This window comes from Fusarium poae, chromosome 2 (genome assembly GCF_019609905.1).
Source record: "Fusarium poae strain DAOMC 252244 chromosome 2, whole genome shotgun sequence".
Taxonomy (NCBI): Eukaryota; Fungi; Ascomycota; class Sordariomycetes; order Hypocreales; family Nectriaceae; genus Fusarium; species Fusarium poae.
In genome coordinates this window covers 6,713,081-6,725,463 of record NC_058400.1, presented here as the reverse complement: position 1 = coordinate 6,725,463, position 12,383 = coordinate 6,713,081, and the positions used below count along the sequence as shown (strand labels likewise).

The 12,383-nt window shown below is 45.0% G+C and overlaps 6 protein-coding genes across 6 annotated transcripts; 4 read left to right on the top strand and 2 right to left on the bottom strand.

Annotated features, from left to right (window-relative positions):
• Positions 1-102: 102 nt before the first annotated feature.
• FPOAC1_006273 (uncharacterized protein) lies at positions 103-940 on the bottom strand (the record flags this gene model as incomplete). Its single annotated transcript, XM_044850758.1, has 3 exons — positions 103-675; positions 726-852; positions 906-940. The coding sequence occupies 3 exons, from the start codon at positions 938-940 to the stop codon at positions 103-105; spliced, it is 735 nt and encodes a 244-aa protein (XP_044709470.1).
• Positions 941-1,596: 656 nt separating this feature from the next.
• On the top strand, positions 1,597-3,986 carry FPOAC1_006272 (uncharacterized protein; the record flags this gene model as incomplete). Its single annotated transcript, XM_044850757.1, has 2 exons — positions 1,597-1,986; positions 2,568-3,986. The coding sequence occupies 2 exons, from the start codon at positions 1,597-1,599 to the stop codon at positions 3,984-3,986; spliced, it is 1,809 nt and encodes a 602-aa protein (XP_044709469.1).
• Positions 3,987-4,426: 440 nt separating this feature from the next.
• Positions 4,427-5,425, top strand: FPOAC1_006271 (uncharacterized protein; the record flags this gene model as incomplete). Its single annotated transcript, XM_044850756.1, has 2 exons — positions 4,427-4,671; positions 4,723-5,425. The coding sequence occupies 2 exons, from the start codon at positions 4,427-4,429 to the stop codon at positions 5,423-5,425; spliced, it is 948 nt and encodes a 315-aa protein (XP_044709468.1).
• A 3,886-nt stretch (positions 5,426-9,311) lies between these two features.
• On the top strand, positions 9,312-10,159 carry FPOAC1_006270 (uncharacterized protein; the record flags this gene model as incomplete). Its single annotated transcript, XM_044850755.1, has 2 exons — positions 9,312-9,376; positions 9,427-10,159. 2 exons carry the CDS (start codon positions 9,312-9,314, stop codon positions 10,157-10,159), a joined length of 798 nt encoding a protein of 265 aa, XP_044709467.1.
• Positions 10,160-10,490: 331 nt separating this feature from the next.
• Positions 10,491-11,027, bottom strand: FPOAC1_006269 (uncharacterized protein; the record flags this gene model as incomplete). Its single annotated transcript, XM_044850754.1, has 1 exon — positions 10,491-11,027. The coding sequence occupies one exon, from the start codon at positions 11,025-11,027 to the stop codon at positions 10,491-10,493; it is 537 nt and encodes a 178-aa protein (XP_044709466.1).
• Positions 11,028-11,895: 868 nt separating this feature from the next.
• Positions 11,896-12,296, top strand: FPOAC1_006268 (uncharacterized protein; the record flags this gene model as incomplete). Its single annotated transcript, XM_044850753.1, has 2 exons — positions 11,896-12,031; positions 12,088-12,296. The coding sequence occupies 2 exons, from the start codon at positions 11,896-11,898 to the stop codon at positions 12,294-12,296; spliced, it is 345 nt and encodes a 114-aa protein (XP_044709465.1).
• Between the last annotated feature and the right edge of the window lie 87 nt (positions 12,297-12,383).

Here is a 12,383-nt window from a genome sequence, read left to right as displayed (position 1 = left end):
TTCAGAGTAGTCTTTTTAAGGGGTTGGCTGAGAAGGGTAGGAAAAGGAGACCCATCCTTAGCAATTCTACGTATCTATGCAGCATGTAAATTCCTTTCTTTCCTACGGTCTCCTCAGACTGGCACCACTTTTGCCACATTTCCTACAACGGCATTCTCTCGCTTCAATAGATACCATATCTCTGGTGCCAGTACAGGGGCAGTAACCCATCAAGGGAGACTGTAGCAAAGAGTACAAAAGCTCTTTGACAAATTCCGGGCACTCAACGAACAACTCGTCCATCGCTTCTTGGACAAATCCCAGGGTTGTCGGCCCTTCACCGCCCAACAGGTTCCGGGCGAATGACAAGACTGGGTCTCGAAGATCCCTTGAGCTTTCGGGTGTCAGAGTGTAGACATATGGGATAGATGAGAAAAAGTCGTTCGTGCTCAAGCTTCCATGTAATTCCGAGCAGTACTTCTGCGTCGATAGATTTCTGAGTCCCTCGATGTCATATTTGTCGCCCAGGGAGTACATCACAGCATGTGTAGAAAGAGCTGCCGAATTGTAGCCTGTGTCCTCTTCGCTCGCTCCATTCATATCAACCGAATAGTCGCCCGTATAGAGATAGTCGACCATGAGCTGGACCATCTCGGGCTGATCAGACATCAAATCGTAGGTTCCAGACAGAGCTTCCTAGAAAACATTTTAACCAGTGGTCAACCTCTCTATCGAGGCTTTTGTACCTTAAATTGACCGGCACATGCTGCGCGAAAAACCGGAGACTGGCTGCATACGATGATTTTGTGAACATCTATGTCTCCGCCCTCACAAATGAATGTAAAGTCCGTAAACTCGCCCTTTTTACGAGCCCTATTTAGTAAGTCAACTCTCACTCTCACTACTGGTGAATCTAAATGTCATACTCGACTATACGTGCCCTTGTCTTGTGAAAGTCCATGGTGGTGAGAGTGCAAGAACAAAAGACACAACTGATCCCGGACGGAATCAAGAGAGATCAAACAATAGGATAAACTAAGAAGCTACGATTTTTTCATTGTTCTTAAGTACCCATCATTGATATGGTACCTGATTCATGAATTGAACGCGTGATTTGGTTAATTGCCCGATTAGCGGCGAACTGTTAACGCCACTGGCAATAGAGTTTGCGACCATTCCTGGGTGACATGTTCTGTTATATGCCGTCATGATTTTCTGTTTCAGGTCATCGTAACCGAAATGCTGGTACACGGCCGAATGATTGCTATTCCCGCAGTGACTTCCTCAAAGATATGTAACAGTAGTAGAACGTCTGTCAACACAGCAGCTAAATAATTCATGTATGCTAACAGTGTAGGAAGTATGTAAAACAAGATGTGCCAAAGACATGAGAATTCGTAACTGATGTCGTTATCTTGTCCAGCTTACTATGCTTGCCCGATTTGCCCACACAGGCGACGAAGGATTGCAGAATTTGGAGACCTTTGTCAGCTGACGTTATGTGCCAAGATTAGAGACATAAAACCAACAGAACGTCAGCATGTTTATCCACATAGTCCAAGTCTTTACACCTAGTTTTCCCTCGCTGTATAATTTCAATAACATAATATCCAGAATATGTCTTCCGTTAAAGACCTCAGAACTGCCATGGAACAGACAACGAGACGGTTCTTGGGCGCCTACAAGGACTGCGGCGAAACAAATGACCCATCCATCATCAACCGCGACGTCACCGAAAACTGCAAACGTCACTTCCTTCCAGCCGGTGTCATGGCGCTGGTAGGAGCTCCCGAAGTGGTTACGTTGAACAATGAGGCCTACGAAGCGGCAGTGGCTCAAGACATGGAAAAGAGCCTGGTCACGGGGACTCGAATCGCAAACCTTGTTATAGATACCGAGGCCTGTAAAGCAGCAGCAACCACTGTAACCGATGTTAAGTTTCACGATGGAGAGGTGGTTGCGATGGAGCATTCATGGGTCTTGGACTTCAATGAGGATGGCTCCAAAGTGAGCAATGTTGTTGAGTTTTGTGATGTAGATGGAGTGCGCAGGATGGTGGAAAAATGTTGAACTATAAATTGTGTTATACTACTTCAAGGCATATTGATCATGAAATTCTCTACTCATCATATCATTTGTACAGGAAAGGAACAAGAAGCTTCGCTTGTCCTACTATCAACAATTTGAGAATGCGTTATGCCATTCCAGAATAAACGTTATGTAAAGAATTATATGCTATAGTGAGAAGAAGTAAGATTGATCTTTAAATGCTAGACTATCAACATAAACAGTCCAGGGTATAGTCTTAAGTAACATAAACGGACCGCCTAATTTCATCTCGTATGCTTCTAGCGGACAACACTTCTGATACCTGTTGATGTTGTATAACGATGAAAACGACTAGCATTATTCTAGTAAGGCCTAGCTTACCACGTGATAATACAGTGTTGCCTAGTCATTTGATTAGTAGTTGATAAAACACGCATTCATTTCCGTCATGAGACCGTGTTTTGGCCGCAATACACTACATCACCATGGCCAATATCACAAGTGTACCAGATGAGATTCTAGAACACATCTTTATTTAGGTGACAGATCAAAAATACGATGACATCTTCGAAGTCCGTCTTGTCAACAAACGGTTCTGCGAGATTGCAACACCCCTTCGAGTCCGCCATTGGAGCGACTGTGGCTTATTCAGCATCCACGGTACACCCCCTTCACATACCACGATCAGTCGATTGGCGTTGGAGCTTCTAAGACAGCCTGAACTTCGTTTGCAAGTCCGAAGCTTGAACTTTGACTGGATTCGACGCGACGAGGGTAAAGAAACTCCTCGTCATTTGATACGACCAGAAAGCCTCGAATTGTTGGCCAAGGCAGCCAAAGAGACCTTACCGGATCTCGCCAGTTTTACAGATTTGTGTGAAAAGATTCGCCAGGGATGGGACGATGGCATAGCTGTCCTGGTACTAGCTTGGACAACGAACTTGACTAGCCTTGGCTTGACAATCCCATCATATACCCAAAGCAAGGACGACGATGACTACCGGCTACTTGTCTTGTATTTTGCCAAACAACTTGCTTTGCGTGTTGACTCTTATAAACCCAAGACAGCTTCGCCTTTGCCTTTGGAGAAGCTTGATACGTTGGATTTTCGACACTGGGATGTAGACGGTGAAATACACGTGAAACATCTCTCGCCATTTCTACACTTCCCAAATTTGAAGAATCTTAATACATCCTTCATCGGCGATAATCAGGGGAGAGATCTCAGCTATATCGTTGTGTCTACAGATAACAATTATTCGATGCCGTTTCCGGAACGAACTTCATCACTAGAATCGATTTACATGGATGAGCCAAAGCTGTCGAACTCAGGAATCAGGAGCCTGCTACATGCTTGCAAAAACCTTAAAGCCTTTAGTATGGACGCTTCTGAAATAGGCACACGAAGCAGCACTATGCTTGCAAGGTCTCTCGTCGAGCACTCTTCCACCCTTGAAGAAGTAAGACTCTTTATACAAGACGGCGAGGACGACAGACAGTGGATACCGGATTCAGCAGATGGCCACGATTTGCCTGAATGTTACAGGAAGCTCAAAAAACTAAAGCGTGTCGGTATTCCCATGCAGCACTTGTACCACAGGGATGACGCAAATACTCTCACAACAGCAAAATTGAACCTTGGCCGACTTCCCGAGTCGCTCGAGCATCTCGTAGTTTTCCACCAGGAACTACATTTTGCGCGGGTTCAGATGGAATATTTTTTAGAAGAATTATCGGGTGAAATTCTGGAAACATTTGAATCTGATCGTCACCAAGCACTTGTTGATATGCGAACGCTCCTTGAGGAGACTGGGCCAAGGGGGCGGTTGAAGAATCTTAAGACTGTCGACTTTTCCGATGCATTATTGGACGATCCCATGGTAGACGAGATTAGAAAAGTAAAGGACTTGGCCAAGGAGCGAGGAGTTGAGTTTATTCTTGGTAAGATCAAGCGCTGAGGTCATTTGATCATTGCAGACGATATCTTCCCTATGAGAGATCGAATTCATTAGATAAACAATGTGATTTTACTACCAGCAAATGAGTAGTCTCAAGGCAGTAGTGGCTCGATGACAGAGCAACAGAGACTATAATCTGATATCACGCCTGGTTAGTGGGCACCAGAAAAGCCTACGACTAAGCCTTAGCGTACAAAAATAAGCAGTCTCAGAATCACGATCTAAATGGCATAAACTGGTCTACTAATTCTGTCTATTGTGCCTCTAGCCGCCAACTTTTGTGACCCTTAGGCACACTTAGCCCACCCTAGCATTTATCCCTGACTGCCCCAAATATGACCAATTACGTCTTTCTCTGCTTACGCTGAATCAAAATTACCAATCTCCAACATTGTCCTTCGGGTCGTCGCTTTGCTTTGTTCAACCGTCGCCGTCACACAATGAACGCCACGACGTTGGGATCGACCGAGCGAGGCTCATACGTCGATGCAGCCTCGTACGGCATGTACATTCTACTATTCTTTCTGCCCTTTTTCGTAACCTATGTCTTCACTGTGATTGGAAATACAGGCTATCGTGATGGAACAGTAGCGAGAGAGCCACCGAAAGTTCCGTACTGGATCCCATTCGTTGGAAACACGATCGGGTTTGCTTATGATACAGAACGATTTTTATTTTCCATTTTGTAGGTCATAACTTATTGAAGAATCATTCTTTTATTCATCATACATGATAGGCGCAAGTTTGGTAAAGTCCCTCTTCGAATTTTCGTGGGCGCAGAGCCAATGTACTTTATCCCCCATGGACAAGCAATCGTCGAACTCTTCAAATCCTCTCGCTACCTCACCACCAAGACTTTCGGTATCATGACTGTCAGAGATGCATTCGGTCTTCCTCAGCCTGATGTTGACATCTACGCGAATGACGATTCTGGTGTTGACGCAAAGCCTGCTCCTGGCTGGGAACATGTTGAACAATCCAAGCGCTTTCACTTTGTGCAACATCGCCAGCTACACGCTTTTCTGTCCGGCAGTGCCCTAAACACTATGACGACAAAGTTTGTAGAGGTTTATTCAGATCATGTTGCTCAAGACACGACTTTTCGAGACGGTGAATGGGTAGAGGTCGATGATCTTTACGCTTGGCTCAAGAACCATCTCCTTCGCGCTGCGGTCGTAGCATTATGCGGCGAGCGATTCCTCGAGCTATCGCCTAACTTTCTCGAAGAATTCTGGTCGTTCGACTATCACCTCCCCAATTTGTTCAGAAGGTTACCCCGATGGGTCGTTCCCAAGAGCTACCAAGCCAGAGACCGTCTTCTGGACTGTCTTTTCCGTTATCACCAGTACGGCCAGCAAAACCTTGATTTTACAGATGAAGAGCTACTGGCGAAGGATTGGACCCCGGAATTCGATGCTAGACTTATTTTTATTAGGTGATTTTTAAGGCATAAGTCCTAAAGTATATATTTAAAATTAATTTATAAAAAAATATAGTTTTTAAACCTAGATATTAATATAGATCTAGTCTAAAGGTATATATTATAATTTATAAAATTAAAATTATAATAATTATTATAAAAGCTTTTATTCTTTTTAAAAATTAATTATTAAATATTTCTTTATTAATATTAATATTAATAAAATTATTATATAAAATAATAAATTTTAAAATCTTTATTAATTTTAATTATATATTAAATTAAAGAATTATTTATAAAGGGAATTGATAGGGACGCATGATACTTTTACTACGGACGCATGACCTTACGGACGCATGACTTTTTAAGTAATTTAATTGGTTAAAGAAATATTACCCCACTAGTACTTCTGTAATCCCTGCAAGGAACAATCCCACCTAACAATCCTACTACCACTGTAGAAAAGAGGTTATTACTAGGTCTGGTCTTACACAAAAGATATATCAGAGGGATTACGAATTTAATTCTAATATAGGTTATATTTATCTACCTATAATAACTCCCACTGACTTCTCGTTCTTCGCACACTTGCCTGAATTCTCTGTCCACTTGCGCGAACGCCTGTAGTATTCCCAGCCCCAACGTAAATAGTTTCACCCATTGTGGTCCCTTGAGTAGCGATAGTTTCTTGGCTCTTATTCTCCCTTTCTAGGGTTGACTTATTCCGGCTTCCGGGTGGGCGGCCACGCTTTCTCTTTTGGGACCCAGGCGCTTGGGACTGAGATGCTTGGGACTGAGATGCTTGCGGCTGAGATGCTAAGGCCCGACTGCTTTCTTGAGATATTGTAGAAGGTATAAGGTCTGCTGGCACTCCTTGCTTTGTATTCTTTGGCCGCCCTCTAAGAGATGTAGCAATCTTTGGGTCAAGGATCTTTCGATATGGATCTCGAGAGGATGTTTCACGAAGTCGCCAGCGAGGGTGAATATCCCACTTTGTGAAAGCTTTCGTAGAGCATACACGTGAGTGAATTGTATGATAGCATGGTATACCGAGTTCGGTTGAGACAGAGCACTCATCTGTACATGGGTCAAGGGGCCTAGGATTAGGATTCTTTCCAGTAGGCAGTGCCTTACGTGCCTGTCGGTATTGGCTCTTGATAAGCTTCAGACACTTTGATGATGCAAGGGACCGGAGCTCGCCCAAGTAGTCAGAGCTTGACCCAAGGAACTCACGATCTCGAAGAACCTCGTCGTTCCCGCAAGCATCTTTAAAGTCACGCTCTTGATCATGTAGCATGTCCTGCATTGCTTCTACCAACTTGTAAAGATGGCTCATCCCATTCAATAGGTAGCTCTTGATGTTGTTATTGCTTGCCTCTGTACCTGAGGTCACACGGATGCCGTAGTTTGGGTATTTACGAATAAAGCAACGGGCCCATTGAGCACGGACTGGCATGTAGGTGTTAAAAAGATACCGCAGAATAGGGCGTTGATTATCAAACTCCTTACAGAGAGCAATCCATGCTTTCTTATGTACTTCTTCGGTCTCTGCAAAGAGAACCTGCTTCCACATCTGGAGGACCCCCTGATAGGTATGAGGAACCTCAGAGGAGGATTCAGCTGAGACAAGTGCGCGGTCATGCAGAGTTAGAGTAGCTTGGGGTTCGGTAGGTTCATCTACCTCACTAATATCCGGGCTACTGCTATTCTCTGGGTTCTTAACCCACTTCTGCTTTGACCGAAGAAGAACGTTGGAGTTGACATGATGAATGCAGAGCTGCTGCTGGACCCCAGGAAACTGGTCGTCTAAGGCAGCCTTCATTGAGTCATCAAAGTCCGTGATAATGATAGCTGGTTGTCGTATTGAGTGCTCTGATAGAAGAGTGGAAACGCTTTCCGCAAGAAACTGGAATCCCTCTCGTCGTTCATTATCAATAAGACCAAAGGCAGCATTAAATACTGTGCCAAGACAGGTCTGCCCGGTTACTTGGAAGAGTGGGAGCTTGAATCGGTTGGTATTATATGTGTTATCGAGGCTGATTACCTCTGGGAACCGCTTCCACATCCGGATACAATAGGGGAATGTCCAGACAAGGCCTAGAAGACGGCCAGGCTCGTCTGGTGCCCACTTCACAACATAAGGAACTCTTTGCTCATCAAAAAGCTTAAGCAAGGCAGCAGTAGGTGAATAGCCTGCAAGCTTCTCTCGGCTCACTAAAGCCCGAGCATTATAAATATCCCGTTGTGTAAATATTGACTCGGGATGTTGTTCTTCCACGATAGCCCGTATATCCCGCGCTCGAATGCCAACTCGGCGGCTAGTGGATTCGATAGTTGCCTTAACTGGGGAAGTAAGGCGGCGATGAGATGGATGAGCCGATGATATCTCACTTGGAGGATGATTATGGGTGTGATGTTCTGTATCCTGATGTTGACGGAGAAACCATTTACCCTCCTCAAGAGCCTCTGCAATAACTAGCCACTTACACCCACACTTTCGTGACTTCCTCTGACGAAGACCAGAGCCTCTACTTGGTTGAGGATCCCCGTATCGATCACATCGAATAGAATACCGTATCAGCCGTCCCTTATAAGAGTACTTATTATACTTTGCTATACCAAAGCCATGCTCTTTTGCAAAGAGTTGAATGTTCTTATAAAGGGCGTTCTCTGTAGGGGCTGGGTTACCTGGGATTGGAGGATTCGGTATTTCGTCTGGAGGCGGGGACTCGGATTGCTGCGAAGGGGAGCTTTCGATTAGATTAGGTGAAGAGGGAACAGGAACTGAAGAGTGCTGACTTTCGCGAGGAGAGTATGCCGGAGGCGAGCCGTATTCATCAGTATTTAAAGGAGAATAGCCCCATCTTTCCCGCCAGCTGCGTACAGTATCGAAGAACTTAAGGCATTGCCTTGTTATTCGTCGCTCATTACCAATAATATCTCGGACTAGCCCTAAGGCACGCTGGAATTCTACCTCAGGTACCATAGGTACCCGCGTTACTTCCAACGAGCTACGAGGAGAGCCTTGGAAGGGATCGGTTTCTGGTCCAGGAATAGGTACTTGACAAATATTTCGTCGATCTGTTCCACGAGGAAAGTCATTGCGGAGGGTTATTGCATGGTTATATTGGAGCTCGAATGATGACTCGGGTCCGGAACGACGAGGCGATGGTATGGTTGAGAATCGATCAGGGACTGCAGCAAAGATATTATCCAGAGCGTCGGTATCCCCAAACCCATAAGAATCGCTAACACTAGGTGCACTGCTAGTAGGAGAGGTCCATCGGTTATTTCGAGAGGCAGGATAACGCTGATAGGGCGGCGGTGGATTCGTTAAAAGAGGCGGGCGAAAGTTATGCTGTCGGCTTAGCTGGACGCGTTGGCTGCTAAGTCGAGCGCGTTTTCGAGGCGGCTCTGCCGTGTTGAACGACTCAGACTCGGAGTTGTACGATTGGCGGCGCGTAGAGACCATTGTGATGCTAAAGCATTGATATCTGATGATGATGCAGCGTCAACTTCATTAGGAGGTTAGGTTACAAAGGTGATGATCTGCAGTGTTGATGACAACATCAGAATTGTCCTGATTGGCTGATGTATAAGTGTTTATAGGAGGAACAACTGATTAAAGAGGAAGGGTTAAGGTGTACTAACAAATACGGGGCTCGGCCAATTAAAGTGCTTAAAAAGTCATGCGTCCGTAAGGTCATGCGTCCGTAGTAAAAGTATCATGCGTCCCTATCAATTCCCTTTATAAAAGCTTAGCTTTTATAATTAATTTTATTTTTAAAGAAAAAAATTAATTAAAAAAGTTTAATACTTTTTATAATCTTTAATATATTATTCTTATTAATATTTAAAGTTAAGATATTATTAATATAGTTAGACTTATAAGCACGAGACAAGAGATGCTCAAGAACATCGGGATTTCACCAAGAGGTAGCGCTGCTCTTGATATGGGCTTGATGTGGGCGTGAGTACCTTCAATCTATTGAATGATGGTATCCTTCTAATGATATCTAGGGTCAATGCTAATGCCATTCCGGCTGCTATGTGGATGTTGCTGGGCATACTACTCGACAAGAATCTGACTGATAGAGTCATGGTCGAGATGGAACCTTCTTTCCATGAGAAGTCTTTGTCTTTCGATATTGACAGACTCTGCTCAGGACCTCTTCTCAACTCAATCTATCTTGAGATCCTTCGAGTCCGCGTTGCAGCACCGGTGGGCCGGGCTTCACTCATACCCAATCTCAAATTCGGAAAATGGCAGATGAAACAAAACGTCGGCATGCTTTCAACATCCTGGGTCGGTGGCCACGATCCTGACTTTTGGAATACTGGAAGTACACTCCCAGATGGATCCGAAGAGCACCCTGTAGACAAATTCTGGGCCGAGCGGTTCCTCAAATACGAAGACGATCCAACCAGTGGTCCAGTTCGAAGCACCAACGTCAAGCCTTCGCCGGAAGCTTCTAAGCGCACACCCGAAGACGACAGTAAAGCACGTGCAGTTACAGAGGGGACACAAGGATATTTCTACCCCTACGGTGGCGGCACAAAGATGTGCCCCGGTCGCTTCTTCGCTAAGCAAGAACTCATGGCGGGTGTTGCAGTGGCTCTGCGAGCTTACGAGATCGAACTCGTCGACCCTGAAGCAGCAGCCAAGATTGGACCGAACATGGATTACTTCCCGTTCGGTACGATCCCTCCAAAGGGCAAGGTCCCAGCTCGAATCAGAAGGCGACAACTATAATGGCAGTTGGGATAGAGCAAACTTCCACAATATGACCCATAAGAGGGTGTTTAATAGGAGAAAGAAACCCTGTCCATATGTTTTTGTACATCTTTTTCTCAAGTTACCAAGTAGTGCATATGGCTGACATGATATGGGCTATCGCTGAATGTAGGTATTTTGCGCGTAAAGGGGGGACTGTGGAATGCCTCATCAAGTGATTCTCCCTTTACTTTTAAGAAAGCATCGGATCCATATGGGAGCGCCCTGACGTCCTCGTCTGTCCCCCGTCCATACCCTGTTTTGGGCAACACTCCTGCTCGGTGACGATTACGAACCACACAAAACATTCTCAACCCCAGGCAATATCATCAGTCCCCTCTCGCGCAATATCATCAGTCCTCTCTCGCGCAATATATTCAGTCCCCTCTCTACAATGCCCGTTTTTGCACCCCTCACATAAAACACTCTCGTGCGGCCCCTTGGTAGCGTCTCCTCTCCAATTCGGTCTTTCCATCTCGACGCCATTCCACTTCTTGATACGATACGCGATCCTTTCGATGTATGACTCTTCATTAAGAGTTGGCTCACCCAAGCTTTTGCATCGTTTGCAGCGTTGGTGATATACGCGGGCATTATATCGGTCTCGAGAGTAGGCGCGGATGGTGATGGCGATGTTCATGCTTGACCAGCCATTTGTGCGGCACTTTTCGTTAATGCACGTGAAACGGCCCATAATGTGGGTGTCGTAAGTTTTTATCTTTGTTAGATCATCGTCGTGAAGATTGAAGGTGTACTCAATCTGATCTTCTTCAAGTTTGTCCGCCACTTGATCATGTAGGTCGGGGAACATGGACCACGAAGGGCGTTGTCTTCTCGGTCGGGTCATTGTTGCGATACAACAAGTGTAAGAGTTTTTGTTTGAGAAAAGGACGAAATTTTAATCGTGAAGAGCTGGTACCGTCTTCAGTACGCGAGTGTTGAAAGAAAACACATTGCCCCGTGAAAGAGGGACAAGCTTGCAAGGAGGAGACAGACCAACAGTGACGCATGGCTGCCTGAAATTTCTGCTCGTCACCTAAAAGATTGTGTTTGGAAAGAAAAGTGACCTGAATGTTTCAGACAATATGCTTGTGGTCACAGTCAATGCCGCTCATAGGCAGGGCATTTGTAATGGTCGGCCTCCTACATCGTTATTTCCCAGCTGCACCTTGCCATGAGCTTTCACGGTAGTAAGAATCCAGCCCTGGTTGGTTTAACACGCATCAGGTCGACCTCCCGCTACATTTAGTACGTCATCATTTCCTGAACGAAAATACAGCAGCGCTTGATGGCTTGGCCCTGGATGTCAACTTATGACACATAAGAGTCACTTTGGATTGTGTATACGGTCATTATCAGACACAGCCTACAAGACAGTGGGTTACAGAAACGTTGGCCTCCGGATCTTAGCGCATATAACTCAATATCATCAAGTTTCATCTGTTAGCTTTCATAAACAGACCTACTCATTTCCTCTCATATATTTCCCACAGATGTTAACACTCTAAGGACGGGCTACTCCGCCTCTCAAGTCCCCGCTGCCGTAAGACCTAGTGTCATTAACCTGATTAATCGTGGCGGAGTATTCCTTTCAGTATGTATGTTCGGTGCCTAAATAAAGGACAAAGCCTCACGTTTGCATGTGGATATATAAAGTAAAACAAAATCCTTCAACTCAACACGAAACAGTCAGCCTCTGCGCATTGTTTTGAATTATGGGGGCTGCTATCTCTCGATTGTGGACACCTCCTATCATCCAAGTTGGCTTTGTTGGACTGCCCTCAACTGGCAAGACCGCTATCATTCACAAGCTCAGTCAAGGCCAGAAACCAACACTGCCACTAACCGACAGTCTGTCTCATCTTTATTGTTTGCATCACCCACTTGATACACTAACCTTAGATCAGCTGTTAATACCACACGCTTCTTTCGAGGTTCTCAAGAGTACTGCATCTTCGACTACTCTGGAAACGAGAAACTGAGAGCAATATGGAGAAAGCTTCTATTCCGAATGCAGGCTATTGTCTTTGTCATCGATAGCACGGATAGAGCGAACAAGGAGGAAACTAGGGAGGCGCTATGGCAAGTATTACGAGAGGAAATGCTTGATCCTTAGCCTGTTCTTATTCTTGCGAATAAACAAGATAATCCGGTGAGTGTAGAGAGTATAAGGTATTGCAAGAAAGTATTAATATAAAGATAA